The sequence below is a fragment of the Mauremys mutica genome, chromosome 3 (assembly GCF_020497125.1).
Source record: "Mauremys mutica isolate MM-2020 ecotype Southern chromosome 3, ASM2049712v1, whole genome shotgun sequence".
NCBI lineage: Eukaryota > Metazoa > Chordata > Testudines > Geoemydidae > Mauremys > Mauremys mutica.
The window spans coordinates 51,902,461-51,923,438 of NC_059074.1; the positions used below are offsets into that span (position 1 = coordinate 51,902,461).

The 20,978-nt window shown below is 38.6% G+C and overlaps 2 protein-coding genes across 2 annotated transcripts in view; both read right to left on the reverse strand.

The window, feature by feature from the left end:
* The window catches only part of LOC123366634 (protein eyes shut homolog), a 335,154-nt gene extending 333,965 nt beyond the window's left edge, over positions 1–1,189 (reverse strand). The window contains exon 1 of the mRNA XM_045010281.1: positions 1,099–1,189. Within this exon, the coding sequence (XP_044866216.1) occupies positions 1,099–1,131 (33 nt within the window). The 5' untranslated portion in view covers positions 1,132–1,189. The remainder of the gene's footprint in view (positions 1–1,098) is intronic.
* Positions 1,173–20,978, reverse strand: part of LOC123366635 (protein eyes shut homolog) — a 220,115-nt gene continuing 200,309 nt past the window's right edge. Inside the window, exons 7-8 of the mRNA XM_045010282.1 lie at positions 3,139–3,289; positions 1,173–1,235 (exon numbers count right to left, since the gene is read on the reverse strand). Coding sequence (XP_044866217.1) covers positions 1,173–1,235; positions 3,139–3,289 — 214 coding nt within the window. The remainder of the gene's footprint in view (positions 1,236–3,138; positions 3,290–20,978) is intronic.

The following is a 20,978-nucleotide window of genomic DNA, read 5'->3' on the forward strand; positions in this document are numbered from 1 at the left end:
TACAGCAGCATATATTTGTGATATTACAGTATATTTCCTTCACTGTTAAAAACATACCAATATATGGTAAGCCATAAGCAGATACAGACACCTATACCACAGTCTGATCTATTGATCTGACCAATGGATTAAGAACCAAAAATGCTTGAGTTCTAATCTTAGCTGCGACACCAACACTCTCTGTAGTCTTGGAAAAGCCATTTATATTCTGTCTCAGTTTCCCCATCTGTAAAATGGGATAACAACACTTCCCATTTTCTCCTCATTTTGTTTGGAAAGTTGCTCGGCTGGCACCTAAATATTCCTTTCTTATGAAAGCTTTATGTATTTGGTGCTCATGAAATTTAACACTAAGCTTTTATGCAGAGAAGGAATCTGAAGTAATGACAGTTAAGATATTCAGTGCTATAATAATAGTAAGCCCAGAAATATAAATCACTGCAGCAATTATAGCAGCACAAATAACACAATTAATGCAATCAACTCTTAGTGTGAGTATTTGACAACAACATTTAATCTCCTTCAAATGTACTGATCTTGCATTCTCTGCAATTGAACACAGTATAGTAAACTATTAAAGATACTTAAGATAGCATGGAAGTAATTACACCAACACATCTTCCAATTTCAGAAATACGTTGTTAATTTCAATTTATGATTTAAAATATCATTTTTCTCTGTGCAGTTTTGTTTGTATTCCCAAACTGATTTTTGCAATGGTCATAAAACAGCCTTCATGGCCAGCTGAAAAATCTAACATAGAGATAAAGGTATTTAAATCCTACATTGCTTATCTTTTTGAAGGCAAGACAAATCTAAATCAAGAACCAGGTCCTATAATCCTAGTTCAGGAAAAAAATAAATCTATTGAAATGAATGGGAGTTTTGTTTGAGTAAGGACAGCAGGATGAGGCTCTTAGGGTCAGCTATTTATAAACTTCCTGCTTTGCCTTTTCTCTGGCACCTCAAGCACCAGTACAAGGTTAGTAGGGGCAGCATGAGAGGGAGCCATAACGATATAAAATTTGCCATTTTGTGAGAAATAATCCCCAAATGTAGAACTACAGTCTTACTAAAGCATAGGGTTTCAACACCTACTTCTGCTGTCAAGCCTTCCATCCACCTCTCCATATCACCAAAGGGAGAATTCTCTCTCTCTCTTTCTCTCTCTCTCAGCTACTCATAGTCCAATTTGTTAGTTTAAGATTCTTAGTCACATATCCCACCAAAGCTACCTATAAAAAGCAAGGAACTAAGCAGTTAAATCATTCAAACCTTGCCACCTGTGCTCAATTCATCAGTTCCCCTTCTGCACATGAACTGTCTCCTTTCCACACCTCACATTAACTTTACCCTCATTTGGCATAACCAAGAAAAAAGAGTCAATTAAAGAAATGAGATTCTGATTCATCCTACATTGATGACAAATTGCAGCTGTGTTTCAAGGAGGAGCCATGTACTAACATGGACACAACTTTTTTTCTGGATAATCATCTACAAGTGATGCTTGTTATGTCCTGAGTAATTGGTTAGATTAATACCTTTACTAGGAGGATAAACAAAAGTTGTAATGCACTTTCAAGAGTAAGAGTAACACATTTTAATTCTTAAAAAGTGGATATTTTAATACCAGCACCCAATTTAAAGTACTGTAAACCAAATTGTGTTGTATCATTCAATTAGTATGACACCATTTCTTTCTAACTTTTCAAATACTAATGATGCAGTAGCTAATTTGTATTAAAATCCCAATAAACAAACAGTTTTGTTAGATCTTGTCTCATCAAAAAGACACACAGAAGTGTCCACATGGTATAAGATTTTTAGAGAGCATTATTCACAGAGTTTAAAAGATTAAAGCATCATTTATGACTTTTTGCAAACAGTTCCATTTACATTCTGGGTAGTAGAATCAAATATCTTACTGTAGAAAATAATATCTTTATAACCCCTATAACGTGAGAATCTATTTTTACTGGTAGATAGAGAGTGCAAGTCCTGGCTTTACCAGTAAAGTAATGGTTTTTCATATGATATCTCAGTATTCTGGGAAGTTAATAAATTAATAGAATGTATGGCCAGAAGGGTCCACTGTGATCTAGTTTGATCTCCTGCATAACACAAGTTATAAAATTTTACTCACTAATTCCTTCATCAAGTCCATAATAACTTGTTGAACAAGAGCATTTCTTTTAGAAAGATATCAAGTCTTGATTTAAGACTTGAACTGATGGAGAATCCACCACATCCATAGGTAAATTTATTCAATGTTTAATTACTCTCACAGTTAGAAATGTGTGCCTTATTTCTAGTCTTACTTTATCAGGCTTCAGCTTCCAGTCACTGGATCTTGCTATGCATAGGTCTATTAGTCCTCTGTTATCAGAAATCTTCTCCTCCTGCGGGTACTTAAGTTATAGACCATGAACAATTCACCTCTTAACCTTTTTTTGTGTAAACCCAAATAGACTGAGCTTCTTTAGTCTCTCTTTTATTTATTTTGGGACATATGAAATATCCTTGTTTTGACTGTTGTGATAAAAACAGTCTTATTACTACAAAGTATTGGTTAAAGACATATTGCTATATCAAATGCAATTTGATCTGTAGTTATCAGATGAAACACTCCAGTAGAATGAACGCTGGGTGTGATGAATGGTGTTTATGTTGAACAAAAAAAGTAAAATTAGTGTAAACACTGCCAAAACTGTTCATTTGCTCATAGTTAAAATTAATGAACTTGTCCAGTATTTCCTGAGAAATTCACTCAGAAAACAAAATGACTGGGAAAAAAATCCTCCACTTCAAGAAATAAGTGCACATTTCTCTTGAGTCAGAACCTGGCAATAGTGACACCAACATTTTTAAAGTGTACTTTTATGAATAATTTACAATGCTAAAAGCGTGTTTACACAACAGTATTTAGTTTTAGATTTTAAAAATATGCTCACCTTTTTGACAGGAATGAGGAATGAATCAGTAGCAAACATGCTATTCCAGGGAACAATTCAGTATCCTGGAGTTCCACTGCAAAAATAGTGTTGAACCCATGCTATGTATGTGCTTAGAATTACTCCTCACAAGACAGTACATTACATTCTCCCTTAAAAAAGAAAAGAAAAATGATAGAAAGAATACCTGTTTTTGTGCATAGCGATGAGGCAAACCACCTATAAATATAGGACCTGTCTCAAGCCAAACTGTACTGGACCAGAGATTGGTAGGCATGCTTATCTTCGCAGAAATATCCAGGACAGTCACTTCAGCATCACATGGTATCATGTCTTGCCTGCATAAATTTAGAAAAAGCAACATTTTACAGCCATACCATACTTCACATTATTGCCTGTCTGACAAATTAATTAGGCTATTACTAAATCAAAGAGATAGGACATCTTATATTAAAGCCAATAAACATAACAGAAGACTTTTGATCAACAAGCTATAAACTGGCATGTCTCTAGGGTCTGAGCTCCATAAAAATGAAGTTGTAATGTAAAACTCAATTGCATAATTGGTCAGGGTGGAGAGAAGGGGCAGAAGAAACCAACTGAAATTAATGAATAACAAATCAGATTTTTTTAACAGTAATAAGTAAGATTTTAATGTGGAGGAAAAAAGTGATTCTCTTGATCTACTATGTTTTAAACAATAAATTTCCTGGGATATGTTGGGGGCAGGAGGGAGGATACAAGACCAAAAAGCCAACAAAAATAGGTTTATTTTAAAGACTTTGTGCCAAATCCTGTGATATTTATTTACAAGAACACCTTTCTTATGTGTTAAAGCTACAAGATTGGGCCCTGTAATTGCTATATATAGGTTTAATGTGGTTGCACAAGTTGTATATCAGTGCAGCATTTGGTGCTGACTTCAATTTAGGTAAGAGGCAGAGTTAGGAACAAATTGTTAACTGTAAATACTTAGTACAATACTTAGTTTTTCTTCTTTCTTTTAATAATAGAACATTAATTTATGTTCCTTTAACCAACCAGCAGCAAACATTTTGCCTTCATGAAAGGAAGCACAATGCAGAAATATTACATTCAGGCAACAGCCTTCTCAGTCTGGAATTTCATTTTGCCCATCCTTTTCTCTGCACAGCAGGAATGTAGAGTTCTCTTTAAGAGCCAGACCAAAGCACTAAAGTTTGGCCAGCTGGCTGATTAATATGATTCAAAGATCTTCATGCTACAGCTGTGACAGGAAGGTATGCAGCAAATGAACAAAATCAAAAGCAGAAGCTACCTATGTAATTTAACTAGGATACTATGGATAAATACACGAATTCAGTTAATCTTAGGTTACAGAGCTAGCTGCAGAAGCCTTGATTGGTGACACATCGATCATGAAAGCCAGTTTTTTTTATTTTCTTCCTTCTCCCAATCACAGACACACACAATTAAATTCTCCAAGAAGGGTCTTACTTTGCCAATTATTTCAGTGGGAGCAAAAGCAGACCCACATTAGCAGCATTTGTAGACAGTGGTGTATGTTTATTTTCTGCATAATTTTGTTTGTACCCCTTTCATGAAATCTTTAATCATACCAACACACTTATTGCATTTAAACAGAAGGGACTACATTCTAAACACTTTCACAAGCAAAATACTTTTTCCACACTATATAAACGTCCTTTAGAATGTAGCAGGAAGAAAACAATAAGGTCTCAGGTTTAACAGAGAATGATATCCTTCCTAGTTTGTTTGTTCTGTCCATAAAGCCAACTTGTTGACTAGAATTAGATAGGAGAGATATCATTCTTTGTTAAATTCTCTGAAATAGTATTTAAAAATGGTGAAAATGATGCCATCCTCATTCAATTATTATTTAAGGCATTTCCATGAAATTTAGCTTTTTTCTGTTATTCTGGTGAAATACAATTGAAGCTTGTACTGCATAGTTAAAGTCTGACATTTTAAATCCTCTCATATTTTCATTTTTAAAGAATGAAATGGTTTAATTATTCCAGCAGGATTTGTGCCATTTACTTGAATATATGGGTTCAAACTATAGTTCCCTGAAAAAACTGGTAGAACACTTATTAGATTGAATTTCTGAATGTCTTCTTTAGCATTGTAAAGGTGCAGAAGGCATACATGTAGTAATTATGAACATTTTATTTTCATTATACAATAATTATTTTGCATTTAGAAACAATAAGTTATATGAATCATGTGGCTTGTATCTGCTGCTGCATATCAATGGAGAAATGAATACAGCAGCACATTCTTTGTAGAAGATCATAACTGTGTTAATTGTGTTGGACACGCCTAGTGCTACCAAGATTACACATTATGTAATTATCCCTATTAAAATATTCAAATAGGGCCCAGGATAGTGTTTTAATCTAATCCTGAACTCACTTCTTTAGAGGTTCAAAGGAAAAATGCTGCAATAGTTCTTTGTTTCAATTTGACCTGAGGTTTTTGCCTTCAGTCTTTTCTAATCAAATATTAGAAGCATTCTAATAGCCAAAGTTAGAGAGAAGAGGCAGGAGAAAATTGTAGTCAAAGCTATTAAGTGAAAGACGATTTTTGCAGAAATTCTGTAGGGATTTTGCACACACACACACCATACTAGTCACTTGCATACTACAAAGTCTGCTGGCGGTGTTTCTTGCTTATGCACCATGATAGTTTTGCTAACAGTTCCAAATGACCGTGTTGCTCTGTGTAGCTTGAAAGTTCTCTCTCTCACCAACAGAAGTTGGTCCAATAAAAGATATTACCTCACCCACCTTGTCTCTCTTGTCAACATTCAAGTATTTCTATTAGGTTTGATCCCAGTGTGGCATTTTGGATGTGTGTGTCCCAGAGCAGGGATCTGTGTATATATATATTTTAAAGATAATCTGATACTTAGATGTCTAAAGTTTTTCCCTTTCTTCAGGGGTGAAAGTAACATTAAGCACTTACCAGTATGGAGTCTGGCTTCGGCCCCCAGAAGGGGCGTGGCCTCGGGTGTAAGGGGTGGGGCCTCAGGCATAAGGGGTGGGGTTGGAGGTCAGCGTCCCCCAGCCAGCCCATCCACACTGTCTGGCCAGTGACAACTGGGGCTCCACCGGCAATTTAAAGGGCCCAGGGCATTGGCCGCTGCCCTGGTAGTGGCGGTTGGAGCCCTGGGATCTTTTAAATCATGGCCACGGGGCAGCTACTCCTTTTGCCCCTCACCATCGGCAGCCGGGGGGGAAAAAGGGGCAATGATGTTAAAACGCTGTGGGGGCCACTTTGTACTGGCATGCTGTACCAGCCCATACCGGCTTACTTTCACCCCGCCTTTCTTTGAAAATGGGAAGCATTTTTCCTGCAATATATGAAAGTGAATTTATTTGAGTTTTTTATTCATCTACAGCTGTGCTGAAGGAATGGAAGCTGCCCTCATAACTTTTTATGAAAGTTACTAAGGTATATTCATTTCTTCACATATTTTTGAGCGGCAAACTCTAGAATTAATAATGTGTGCATATGTGTACTTGTATTAAAATTGTAAATGACATTCACAGCTGATAATTTTCATAATAGTCTATACATGCACTTTTGCGAATCACCAATGTAAATCACCATTATATAAGGAGAGATATTGTTTTTGCATATGCAAATATCATATTTTAAAACTTGACTAGTACTTTATATTAAGAGACCAAACTCTTGCAATTCAACATTGCGCACTTGTTTCACCTTATGCTTGTTTGTGTGTCAGCCATGTATCTTTTGATTGTGCTTGATTGAATCTAATACGGACTGACCAAATTAAAATAACAACCTTAAAACATTATTGTTTAGCATTTGCAGATGATACAATTGCCTGAATATGTATGCACTGTACAAATTTTCCATCAAGCATTTAAAATACTTTTTCTACAATCAGCACATAAGGTGCTTTAAAGGTCAAGGGAGAAGATGAGGATTTTTGCATAATTATAAATGTAGAAATGCATACAGAAAAGAACTTCTGATGGTTAAACTACTGGTAATTGTGCCTCAGCCCAACCTAGCAATAATTGTTCAGATTCATAATTTGTGCTTGCATAAATGTAATCATTAAATACTGACCTATTAATTACAACCTTGAAGATGAGTTATGTCTAAGTAGAATTAAATCCATTGCCCAAAGCCATTCAGGTTGGAAGTTATGGAAAGGTCAGACAACTATTTGATATACAGGGATAAGGGTTTCTTAATATTACAATAACATTTGCATGAATTCCAAATCCTTGCATGTTGTGTCCCCATACTTCTTGACATTTATTAGCAATGATTAAATAATGTGCATTGGATTGTGGCAATATGGTAAAAAGTAATAAAGCAAACATTTCATTTTCTAGATTTATCAAATGTCAGTAAGTCTGGGAATCAGGATTCTCTCAAGTATCTGGTCTTCCTGAATGAAAAGAAAACCACTGATCCAAAAAGAAGACTGAAACTTAACTTGTATCCAACAATTTCACTTTTGATTTTATCATTATAAACAATCTCCTTGTTGAATATTTATTGTAAGCATGAAATTTTATGTTGGAAAATTAAGAATCCTTCTATAGAGCAAGAAGGGGAAAGCAGTGGATGTGTTATTCCTTGATTTAGAAAAGCTTTTGATACTGTCTCCCACAGTATTTGTGCCAGCAAATTAAAGTAGTATGGGCTGGATGAATGGACGATAAGGTGGACAGAAAGCTGACTAGATCATTGGGCTTAACGGACAGTGATCAATGGCTCCATGTCTAGTTGGCAGCCGGTTTCAAGCGGAGTGCCCCAAGGGTCGATCCTGGGGCCAGTTTTGTTCAATATCTTCATTAATGATCTGGAAGATGGCGTGGACTGCACTCTCAGCAAGTTTGCAGATGACACTAAATTGGGAGGAGTGGTAGATATGCTGGAGGGTAGGGATAGGATTCAGAGGGACCTAGACAAATTAGAGAATTGGGCCAAAAGAAACTTGATGAGGTTCAACAAGGACACATGCAGAGTCCTGCACTTAAGACAGAAGAATCTCATGCACTGCTACAGACTAGGGACCAAATGGCTAGGCAGCAGTTCTGCAGAAAAGGACCTAGAGGTTAAAGTGGATGAGAAGCTGTATACGAGTCACTGTGCCCTTGTTGTCAAGAAGGCTAATGGCATTTTGGGCTGTATAAGTAGGGGCATTCCCAGCAGATCGAGGGACATGATCATTCCCCTCTATTCGGCATTGGTGAGGCCTCATCTGGAGTACTGTGTCCAGTTTTGGGCCCCACACTACAAGAAGGATGTGGAAAAATCGGAAAGAGTCCAGCAGAGGGCAACAAAAATCATTAGGGGGCTGGAACACATGACTTATGAGGAGAGGCTGAGGGAACTGGGATTGTTTAGTCTGTAGAAGAGAAGAATGAGGGGGGATTTGATAGCTGCTTTCAACTACCTGAAAGGGGGTTCCCAGGAGGATGGATCTAGACTGTTCTCAGTGGTACCAGATGACAGAACAAGGAGTAATGGTCTCAAGTTGCAGTGTAGGAGGTTTAGGTTGGATATTAGGAAAAATTCTTTCACTAGGAGGGTGGTGAAGCACTGGAATGGGTTACCTAGGGAGGTGGTGGAATCTCCTTCCTTAGAGGTTTTTAAGGTCAGGCTTGACAAAGCCCTGCTGGGATGATTTAGTTGGGAATTGGTCCTGCTTTGAGCAGGGGGTTGGACTAGATGACCTCCTGAGGTCCCTTCCAACCCTGATATTTTATGATAACAATAAGAGTTGCAACGGCTATATCCAACTACGATTATATGTCAGAGTGTAAATTACAGTAATAAAGGGACAGTCATGTTAAAATCCATCCATATTTATAAACAACAACTTCCTTAACTGTGTTACAAGCAGCACCTTAGATTATTGAAGCTGACTGTGGGGAGTGGGGGAGGTACTTTGTTTTACCTTCACTATGTGAAATGTTGACTTTTTGCATTCCTTAGACTGAAATGTGAAAACAGACTAGTCAATTTCACTTTACTCAGGCTATGTCTACACTACTGCAGGATCAACGCTGCTGCAATCGATGCACTGGGGGTCTATTTAGTGGGTCCAGTGAAGACCCACTAAATCGATGGCAGAGCACTCTCTGTTCAATTCTGGTGCTCCACTGGGAATGAGAGGAGTAAGGCAAGTCGATGGGAGAGTGTCTCCCGTCAAACCAGCGAGGTGTAGACACCACAGTAAGTCAACCTAGGCTATGTTGACTCCAGCTACATTATTCATGTAGCTGAAGTAGCGTAACTTAGGTTGACTTGCCATGATAGTGTAGACATAGCCTCAGCCATAGTAAATATCAAGTAACTTTCACTGTCTGTTTTCATGCAGTAGCATCTAGTTGCAACCATTGCAGGGCAATATTTTTCATTTTAAAAAATCCCATGAAAATAGTTACATAATGGAAACACAAATTTGATCCAACAGTATGCTTCTACAGAGCTTTGGGTTTCTGATAGGACTTGGACCTTTTAATTACCCTCTTGATTCTGGCTCCACACAGAGTTGCAGGATCAAGAAACAAGGCAGTAAAAATTAGAGAATAAGGCAAAATCTCACATAATTTATCAGTAAGTTAATGTAGGTGAGGAACAGCTACCTCTGTCTCCTAGTCATGTCGTATTTTCTATGAAGCTTCATCATCTTAGACTTACTATAGCTGCTGGTGCTGATTCCCCCCATTGGGTCTAACAGAAAGCACAAAATCTAATGTTGCTGAGGAGATAATGAGTCAAAAACATACTGTTTCTTACTGCTACATGCAGTAGTCCTGTACATGCAGAGTTGGGGGCTGATTTTTTCCTTAGCTATTTTTTTGTTGAGACAATATAAACTATCCCATGGAGAGTTAACCATAAGTTGTCACACAAAAAATCATTACAGAAGGGGACAGAAAGGAGATTGCTTTTGTTTTTTTATTCCCAGGAATGAATACATATGTTAATACTCTTGTGTTTGTCCCAAGAAAGTCTATTTTGTGCCTTGAAATTATTGCATACCTAACCTGAACAGTAAACTAAAAGCTGTGAGTTTTCTAGTGGTTGATGTCCTACTACACTGAATATTTACAGCATTTGAAAAATAAATAAATAAAACCAAGGGAAAGATCCTAAATTTCAATGAATTCAGACAATGTTTGGCCTCTGAAATTTAAGAAAAAAGTAATATTTACAGTAGAGTTGGACACCATTGAAACCCTGGATTCAAACACGCTTGAGCATTGGCAAAGTTCAGATCCAGATTTGAACTTCAAAGCTGGCACCTTTTCTGTAAAAGGTGGAAGTAAGGATAGATTACTCACCTTGTACATTTACTGGAGTTCTTCAAGATGTGTGTCCCTATGGGTGCTCCATTCTGAGTGTGCCAGTGCCCTGTGGCTGTGATCAGAGATTTTTCATAGGGGTGCCCATTCAGCCCATGCATAGGCACCACACATCCTCATGCCTCACACTTGGGCTATATGGGGTTGCATGGGTGAACTGTGCTCAGTTCCTTCTCCACCATAAAGCCCCATAAAGGTGACTCCAAAGCAGAGAGGAAGGAGGGAAGGCAGTGGAGCACCCACAGTGTTACACATCTTGAAGAACTTCAGTGACTGCACAAGGGAAATAACCTCTCTTTCTTCTTCAAGTAGAGTCCCTGTGGGTGCTCCACTTCAGGTGACTTCCAAGAAGTATTCCCCTAAACTGGGAGGTTTGGAGCAGAGTTCAATACAGAAGAGAGAATTGTGTTGCCCACACATGCATCTGATCTTGCCACAGAGACCAGGGTGTAATGTCATAGATAAATCTAATAATGAACATGGAGCTAGTGGCTCAAATGGATGTTTCATAAAGCCATTAAGGACAAGAATCACCTAGGAGTAGGGTATCTGATTTGTGGGAAGATATTTGACAAAGCTTGCAGGAATCTTGCCTTAGTTGGGTGAGCAAGGAGGAAAAAAAATGAGTGTATCTGATTGCCTCATTTTCACATCTGGAATTCCAACAGGGTGCAGTGAGCTCTCCATCATGAGGTGTTGAAGTTTTGAGCTTCCTGTATTTTTCTGGCTTTAGACATTAATGCCAGACAAAAGCTGTATTTTTGGGAAATATGCGGTTCCTCAAGGCAATGGATGCACTGGTGTCCGTCACTCACAAGGATTTCCTCCCAACATGACAGGCAACACTTGAAAGCAGGAAAACCTTGCATGCCCTCCCAGTAAAGTCAAAACTCTCAGGAGGGGAGAAACTATATATCTAAAAGCTATATATAAAATAGTATATATAAAGTTTGAGGCTGTCAATTAATTGCAGTTAACTCACACAATAAACAACACAATTAATCGTGATTAATCACTGTTTTAGTTGCACTGGTAAACAATAAAAGAATACCAGCTGAAATGTATTATAAATATTGTTGGATGTTTTTCTACATTTTCAAATGTATTGATTTCAATCACAACACAGAATACAAAGTGTTGAATGCTCACTTTCTATTATTATTTTTTATTCCAAATATTTGCACTGTAAAAAATTGATAAAAGAAACAGTATTTTTCAATTCACTTCATACAAGTACTGTAGTATATACTTTATCATGAAACTGCAACTTAAAAAAGTAGGGTTTTTTTTGTTACATAACTTCTCTCAAAAACAAAACAGTGTAAAACTTTAGAGCCTACAAGTTCACTCAATCCTACTTCTTATTCAGCCAATCACTAAGACAAACAAACTTGTTTACATTTATGGGAGATACTGTTGCCTGCTTCTTATTTACAATGTCACCTGAAAGTGAGAACAGGAATTTGCATGGCCCTTTTGTAGCCAGTGTTGCGAGGTATTTATGTGCCAAATATGCTAAACATTCGTCCATGCAGTGCTATATAACAGCATGGAGCACAAGACTGAGTAACATGCATGCACAGGTCAAATGGACACTGCTAAGAGCAATCTCTGATCAAAGATGCAGGAGGCACAAGTTCACCTAGAGCACAACACCCATAGGGACACTACTTGAAGAAGTGTCATAGGATTTGTGGTCTAAAAGATCAAACCTTTTGTGGTCCTTGCTGTAGGAGGTGGACTTAGAGCTAAGTTGTCTGTCTCTTTCTTTAATAGCCTCTACTACTAGAGAGTTTGGAGATGGGTGATGGAGTTTCTATTCTAATTCCCCACCGGGAACATAATACTTTTTATCCACTCTCTTACAGGTAGGCAGTGTCATAACTGGGGTTTGACAAACAGTCTTAGTAGGCTCCATAAGAGCTTCATTCACTGGAATGGCAACTCTCATCAATGATGAGGTCTGTAAGACATCTAGGAGTTTGTGGTGGAACGTCTGAATCTTCTCTAAGAGATCCTGAAACATGTCAGTAATTCATTGAATCAGTTTCTGAAACTGTCTGAAGTCATCTGCCATAGAAGATGGTGGAAGCATGACAGTTTCATCAAATGAAGAGGAGAAAATATTCTTAAGAGGTCTCACCACCTTTTCTGTCCTTGTTTCTTGCCTCTCAAAGATCTCTTCCTCTGGCATGGGTGGTAGTAAAGAAGGTTGAAGAGACTGGGTCCTTCTCTGTTTCCCTCCTCAGCACTCATATGGGACACTCTGGCTCTAAAAAGACTATCAAGACCTTAGGTTATCTGAACTCTTGCGGTACTGTGGAAGATGGCTTTGGTATTGACGTTTGGCCTGTGAGTGAATCAACTCTGACTCCCTTGGTATCACATAAGGTCTATTGGTCTTCGGTACAGTTTACTTCTTAGATATTGGTACTGAAAGTTGTTCCTGGATGGGTTTATAACTCTTTTCACCCATATCTTTGCCAGTCAGGGTCAGTAAGCAAGTGTGACTGAGTTTCTGCTTTGCCTTTGCAATACTGGCATCACTTGGAGCCTGCATGAAGCTCCCCTTGGGATCAGAGGTCTCCATAGCCCACTTGTGAGTCAATGACCAAGATCCTTTTGGAGATTTACTCCTCCCTACCGCCTTCTGTTTAGAGGTACATGCAGATAAAACAATGGTGATCAACCTGCAGCCTGTGGGCTGCGGTAATATAATAATAATTGGAACTATACTAATCTCCTAGAACTGGAAGGGACCTCGAAAGGTCATTGAGTCTAGCCCCCTGCCTTCACTAGCAGGACCAAGTACTGATTTTTGCCCCAGATCCCTAAGTGGCCCCCTCAAGGATTGAGCTCACAAACCTGGGTTTAGCAGGCTAATGCTCAAACCACTGAGCTATCCCTTCCTGCTGGTGGGCTGTGAGACAGTTTGTTTCCATTGACCGTCCCCCGACATGGCTGCCCGCAGCTCCCAGTGGCCATGGTTCACCATTCCCAGCCAATGGGAGCTGCGGGAAGCAGCAGCCAGCATGGCCCCACAACTCCAATTAGCTGGGAATGGTGAACTGCGGCCACTCGGAGCTATGAGCAGTCATGCCTGCGGATGGTCAATGTAATCAAACTGTCTCACAGCCTGCCAGTGGATTACCCTGATGGACCGGTGCAGCCCATGGGCTGCAGGTTGCCCACCACTGAGATAAAGACTTTGGTGACACAGAAGCACTTGGTGCCATGGTACTGCTTATCTCTCTAGAGGTCTCCAGTGACTGAGATGGGGCATTAGTGGTACTGGTAGGTCTATCTATGGAGGGGAGGGGGTCCTCTGCCCCTGGATCCAAAGCTGGACCTAAGGCTTGCTCCATCATTAAAAGTGTAACCTTGATCTCCCCCCCGCCTTTTTTTCCCCTCAGGATCTGCCCTTGAAGGATGTGCAGATCTTGCACTTACTAGAAATATGGGTATCACACAAACAGCAGAGGCTCTAGGAATGCCTGTCACTGATCAGAATAGCCTCATGGCAGAAGAGGCACCTCTTCAATCTTGGGGTCTCTGGCATTCCCAAGGAAAAATAACAAAAGAGACAACCCCAAGAAGGGGAAGTTCTAAACTATCTAATTATATCTAAGAATCAAAAGATATTTTTAAAAAAATTTTCGGAGGGGGGAGGCATTGAGGGGACAGAAAAGAAAGAAAGAAAAAAACAAAACTAAAAGGTAAGTAAGTATAAACTAACTCTCTATGCTAAATAGAGAACAGGCACACGTTGCAGACTCCGTCTCAGGCCAAAGCCAGTTGAGAATAGGGTGACCAGACAGGAAGTGTGAAAAATCGGGATGGGGGTGGAGGGTAATAGGAGCCTATATAAGAAAGAGACCCAAAAATCGGGACTGTCCCTATAAAATCAGGACATCTGGTCACCCTAGTTGAGACGGACTGAGGGCAGATCCATCTAGCCTCGCCGCACTGCATGAAGATGTGTGGAGTGTATGCATGGGACGAATGGGCACTATTACCAAAAATCTCTGATCAAAAGTGCAGGGCACAGGTGCATCTGAAGTGGAGCACCCACAGGGACACTACTTGAAGAAAGATTGTGCCGAAGCTACTAAAACTTTGGGAATGTTGCAATCTATAACAACACTGCAGCTCAAGCCTAACTCTTTTCTGTATTCCCTATCCCTTCCATGTTCTCTTCAATATCACTTTCATGCTTACAGGTTTCTGAGTGGTAGCCGTGTTAGTCTGTATCAGCAAAAAGAATAAGGAATACTTGTGGCACCTTAAATACATTCCTAATCAGCAAAAAACTTAAGAACATGCTTAAGGTACATTAAAGTCAATGTTACTTGAGCATGCTTAAATAAATTTGTTAGTCTCTAAGGTGCCACAAGTGTTACCCAACCCAAAGTCTACCCAAAGCTCTTGGTAACTTTTACTCTGTGCGAGGAGGTGTCAGGAAATAAATCAGGGGAGACACGGCCAACCAACCGATAGATGGCTGGCACAAAAAGGACAACACAAGAGTGCTTTCACTTAAAACTAAACTTTACTAATCTCAAGCACTTACACACGTCCGCAACAAGATTAGTAAAACACCCCCAACCCTTGATAATTACTGAAGCTGAGTGTGGCTCTCGAGTGGCACAGTGGCAGCCCGTCTGCCGGTGGGGAACAGAAGATGCATCCAGAGGGAGAGACCTGTCCCGAAGAGTTCTCAAATGAGTCCCCTTATTTATACATTAGTAATAGAATGACATGTGCCTTAAAGAAACCTTGTTAAGTAACCAGTTTCAATGATCAAGCAAGAGGTTCCTTCTGATTATTGATTAACCAGGTGTGGGTTTTTCCAGAACTTGCAGCCTTGAGACCTCAATAGACATTCCTGGGGCATATCCTACTCTTTTAAAACACATGTATCAGCAACTTCAACACAATTCTTATCAGGAAGGATGCGGGGTCAAGCTGCCCTTTCGGTGGCACCCTAAACCCCCCTCCCACCTGCCTTGGTCAAGCTGAGACTTGCTTTTAACAGCTTGCTGACTACGCTGTCTTTAACAATAAGCCATAGTGGTTTTAGGCACTTTACTGGTTTGCCAAAGTCTCCCCGTACACAAGTACTCCTTGTTCTTTTTACTTTCATGCTTGTGACTTCTGTAGCCACACCAGCTATAAACCTTGAGTCCACTGCATGTAGTATGATCAAATATCCTGACATCTCCTTCAAAAGGTGACATTTTTGAACAAAAGCCTGAGGTTAGGCATGCGTGAGTAATCCCATTTTATACATATGTGACTTTTCACTTCATGCTCTCCTTCTTGTGACAGACTTTTATAGGAACAAAAATATAGAATGTTCAGTCATTATCAAATGAGGGAATGGAAGAAAGAATCCTTTCACAGACTCAAGGTAAAGTTTTGTAACAATGATGGAAAATTATTCAAAATGATTCAGTTCTTATAGTTGAAGATTCTGAACAGGATCCGAATTATACACTGAGGAATTGTTCTTGTGATGCTCCTACATTTTCGATTCTAAACTTCTCCTTTGATGCCACAAATTTGAAAAGATTTATTATGTGATTTGTGTCGAAAATCTGGCATAATAATCTAATTAAGCTATTATCTTAAAGAGGCTATAAAACAACAATTAGTATCAAACTAATTGGTATTATTAAGTTGTTAATAACTGCTATTATGATCAATTAAGTATAATTAAATCCATCTTGCTCAATTAAAATTTTAGAAAAAAAACCACTAGCTTATTCTCCCTCAACTAATATGAAGTTTTTGAAAAAAAATAATTATTTATGGGAAATAAAAACATATGTCACTTATTGAGCTTTGATTTAATGACTGGTTATAATTCTTATTAAGATATTTTAAAAAATTATACTGATGTAAAATAAAGAAAAAACTGTTAGATGCTGCAAAAAAACAGTTAGATGCTCCCTACTGGGGAGCCACCTGTGGTCACTCAATTAGGGTGAACTGCAAAGAATGGGGCAGACAATCCCCATAAAGCTAGTGGACATTCCAATACTTAGATTCACCGAGCCAGCATAAAACAGCTTCTTTATTACCTTACTAGTTACTCAGAAGTCCAAACAACACAGTTCCCTTAAAGTGATTTAGCCTCAGGCCTCCATCCAGGTACCCATGTCAAATACGATGAAACTTTCTGTAAATTTCATCATATAAAAGAAAAGGTTCTACCAATCCCAAAGGATCAGACACATTAGCTCCCAGGTTAATGAATGTTTCAGATCTTACCCAAATACATGCTACAGCCAATTCTTATTAACTAAACTAAAATTGATTAAAAAGCAAAAGAGAGCATGGTTAAAAGACATTAGTTCAATTCATTGAGGTGCACTGAGTTGCAGATTCATAGCAGAGATGGTGAGCTTTGTAGTTGCAAATTATTCATAGGTTATAGTTCGATGTCCAAATATCATATTCAGGGCATACCAGCATTACTGGGACCTCAGTCTTGCATCTCAAACTTCCCCTGATGAAGCCTAAGCAGATCTGAGATGACAGAATCAGGACCCCAGGAACTTTTATACAATTTCATGTCTTTTGACAGGTTGGGAGTTCAAAAGGTAATTAGCATGACTTTGAAGGAGGTCCATCACGGGTACTTAGCTATACAAATTAACATAAGACCATTTGCTTGTTCCTCCACCATTCACAGTACATTTCAAAGAGAGAAATGTGTTTACAATTCATTTAAATGCTAGAATGTTCTTTTGATCTCTGAACTTCAGAATACAGCATAGACAGGGACCCTACTCATACATATGCAAACACACAAAAAACAAACATTATCTCTCCACATGTATTTTGAGGGTTATTTATTTTGCAGGATGTTTAACCCTTTCTAGCCATGCATCACAGATGCAAACCAACATTTAACATTAAAAACACCTAAACCTTGTTTTTCAAACTTAGGGCTCAACCTTGCAAGAGCTTTTATTGGAATTAATGGGCGTTTTCAGGGTTTGCCAGTTCAGGTCCTTGCAAAATAGTAACAGGCATTTTGATTTCATTTAATAGAAAATGCATTAGATGAATTTAGTACTCATGACAGGTACCAGATTTGCAGCCTTGGAGAATGTACTTCTTGATTTATTTACAGAACAAATACAGAAGAAACAGCAACACAGGTTGGCAAAATATACACAAAATAATGTATTAATTCTGGCTGGCATTCAGTCCATTTAAATTTCAATTTTCTCTTTCATTTCAAAATCTAAAAAATGCAGGATATCCTGCTCACTAGGACCCCAGTTCAGCGGTTCCTCCCTCTTCAATAAAGTACTTTAGCACATGCTTAACTTTTGACACATGCTCAAGTAACATTGACTTTAATGTACTTTAAGCATATTCTTAAGATTTTTGCTGATTAGGAATGTATTTAAGCACATGCTTAAATGCTCTGCTGCATGGGGACCTAGTTTAATGTGTGCAAATGAACATGGTGCTTGCTTCTGTTTGTTCACACACCTTAAGATTTTTTTTAAAAAATTCTCAGTATTTTAATTTCTGCTGTTCACCCTTAAGGAAAAGGTTGAATAAGGATGAAACCAACAGGATTCTATAGAAATTACTTAACAAATAGCTAAATATTTGACAGAGTGATATCCTGATATCCTGTCTATAGGTTTTTTGAACCATCCTATAGAATTGCGTAACAGGGCTATAACAGTCTATGAATTTTTACTGGATGGTTTAATATACCTATAGTAAGGATGATATTTTCAATTAATTTTGTTAGGATTTTTTCATAAAAGCCATACATAGAGATGGACAAACTGATCCTGAAAAATATGAGAGCGCTCCCACAACCATTTCCCATTTCTAGAAACAAATTAAGGGATCCTGAAATGTTTAATCTTCAGATCTCTTTCTCTTGTAGAGGAAAAGAAGGTCCACCAATATTATTTTGTCCTCCCATTCCCTCACTCCCTACCAACTCTAATTTAGATTTAGCCCTGAATGTAGCATCTTCAGAGTTTACAAATAGCAGAAGGTATTTTGGGATTTTCTAGCTATGGAGTGGTCTTTGTTTTAAACAGACTATATAAGCAGTGGAACCCAGTGGAAAGAAGCTATTATACCAGGATCTTTGCTCCCCACTAACCCCTGCAATATTGGGACTGGGGATTCAGACTGCTTTTATTTTAAAAAAAAGGACAGGGAAGGGATGGAGGAAATCCTACTGGAAGCTCTCAGAAGATTTTTCAAAAGGGTTCTTGGCCACACCAAGAAGATAGTCCAGTTAATCAGACAGTCATTCAAGCCATGCCCTTCTCCCCCTGTGCCAGCTACCCACATCATGAATAGCAGCAGAGGTGTGGAAACAGGCTCCACAGTGCTGTGATGTCCACACCCCATGCAGGTGGGTGGAAGTGTTTGGGAAGTGGTCTGATCCTTGGTTTTGCATCCCTGTCCTGCACCCATGGTGTATCTATGTTGGGAAACTCCCAAACAGGAACATATGCACAGCAGAAGGTACACAACAATGCAATACCCAGCATTCAGGGTGGATCATAAACTCATGATCTGGCCCCTAGAGAGGAGCCTCTGGGCCTCCCACGCAAAAAGGAAATATGAGATGGAACGGAGCCCAGTCAAGCTGAAAAAGGAGGAGAGGGAAGGTCATAGGTCCTATTGGAAGAGGAGGCCATATGCAGAAAGATAATCTAGGAATGCTCCATAGGTTCAAATAAACACCTATACTTTACGATACATGAACTGAACTGTTATATGTTGCTCCAAAAATTTAATTCCATCTACCTTAGATACTTATATGACCCCCATTGTTGTAATATCGGAACACTCTAATTTAATGTATTTATCCCCACAACACCCATTGGGGGAGAGAAATGCTATTATTAAATAAATGAAAAACTTGCTTCCCTGAAGCTTCTTTTATGGTGCCTGCAGGGCTGGCTCCAGGCACCAGCGCAGCAAGCAGGTGCTTGGGGCAGCCAATGGGGCTGCACATCCGGCTCTTCGGCGGCAATTCGGCAGCGGGTCCCTCAGTCCCTCTCAGAGGGAAGGACCTGCCACCGAATTGTGCCAAAGAATGAAGTAGCGGCAGTACAGCTTCTGCCGAAGTGCCATCCATCGCAGCATTTTTTTTTCCCCGCCGCTTGGGGCGGCAAAAATGCTGGAGCCGGCCCTGGGTGCCTGCTCCTCTTGCTTTGTCTCAATATATATGTATTGTGCAAAAAATATTAAGGTCAAAAGAATGCTTTGTGAGAAATAAGACATCTCTCCAGTAAATTAGTAGTTGAAGGGCTCAGCACACTGAAATTTATTTCCAGTTTAATGGAGGATTAAGAGAGGTTATTAAATTATGTGTATTATGTAAGTTGCCCATGTTTTATGTAACAGAGTTTCAGAAACAGGATACTATTATTTTCTAGTGGTAAAACTGCTTTGCCAAGTGTAGCCTCTCCATTATACTTTAAACTTTCATCATTACAGGAATAAAACTAAACAAAATAAACATTTTTTTTTACTTCCCAAGCAATAGAGATTTTTTTGGTTTCCTTTTTTTAACACCCTTCCCCATCTGTTGAAATAAAAGCACCCTCTGACTACTACATATCCATAAACTCCATATCTTCTAAAGATATTGTCAACAACATATGTATTTTCCTGAGTCTTTTCCTCAGGATACATCGTTAAGTAGTTTTTAGGGTAAATATATATACATATATTTAGATAGTGCCATATCCAAGTGATCTACGAGGAGTTATTAAATCAATTTTCCAAATAATTAATTTTCTAAAACTGTGGTTAGGATAGTCCGGATCGATGTTAGATTTTTCAATATAAAATAAAGTGGGCACAGTAATAAAATTGTCTTTTTAGTCACTATAAACTAATATTTTATAGAGGAAAAGAACAAGCTAGAAGTTGTTCTCCTTGTAGAAAGCATCTTAGAACTAAACTGATAGGTTCATTGTACATACCTAAGATAAATGGAAGAGAGCATAAGAAACACATTTCTGGTATTTTGTGCATACAGATAACTTTGGTCAGGTGGTAGAAATTAGTTTCCCTTAAATAAGAAACTAGGAAGGTATAAAATCACAGAGCTTACTAGCTTGAGTCTGTGATCTTATCGGTAGCAAATACTGTTAAAGTAAAATTAATTTCTAGTATCTGGCCCACATATCTCCAATTTATGTAGCCCTGTGACAATTATAGTGGTCAGGATTGAGCTCTTAAATTCAGATGTTCAGAAATTTATCCATATAGTGATTCACTTCTAGCATCAGTAAACTCATTATTGCTGCAGTGCTGCCAACCCTTGAAAAGGGAGGATTAGGTACTTGTAGAAAATTAGTGTCATCTGAAAACATTGTTTTGCTTGAAATGTTATTGCTCTGAAGCCCCATTCCTTTATTTTGAACACTTGACCCCCCAAATAAAAAGATTACATTTAGACTATCAAATTTTGACATGTACTAATATGGGACATTACCCCCAGGCGGGAAACTTATTATCGTAGTCTAACTGCTTCTCTATTTATATGTGGAAAGATTAAGATCAAAATTGCACTCTCTAAATATACTGTATAGGTTAGTGGAGTGAACTGATAACATATAAACAGATATTTTGAATAATATACCTCAAATGTTTT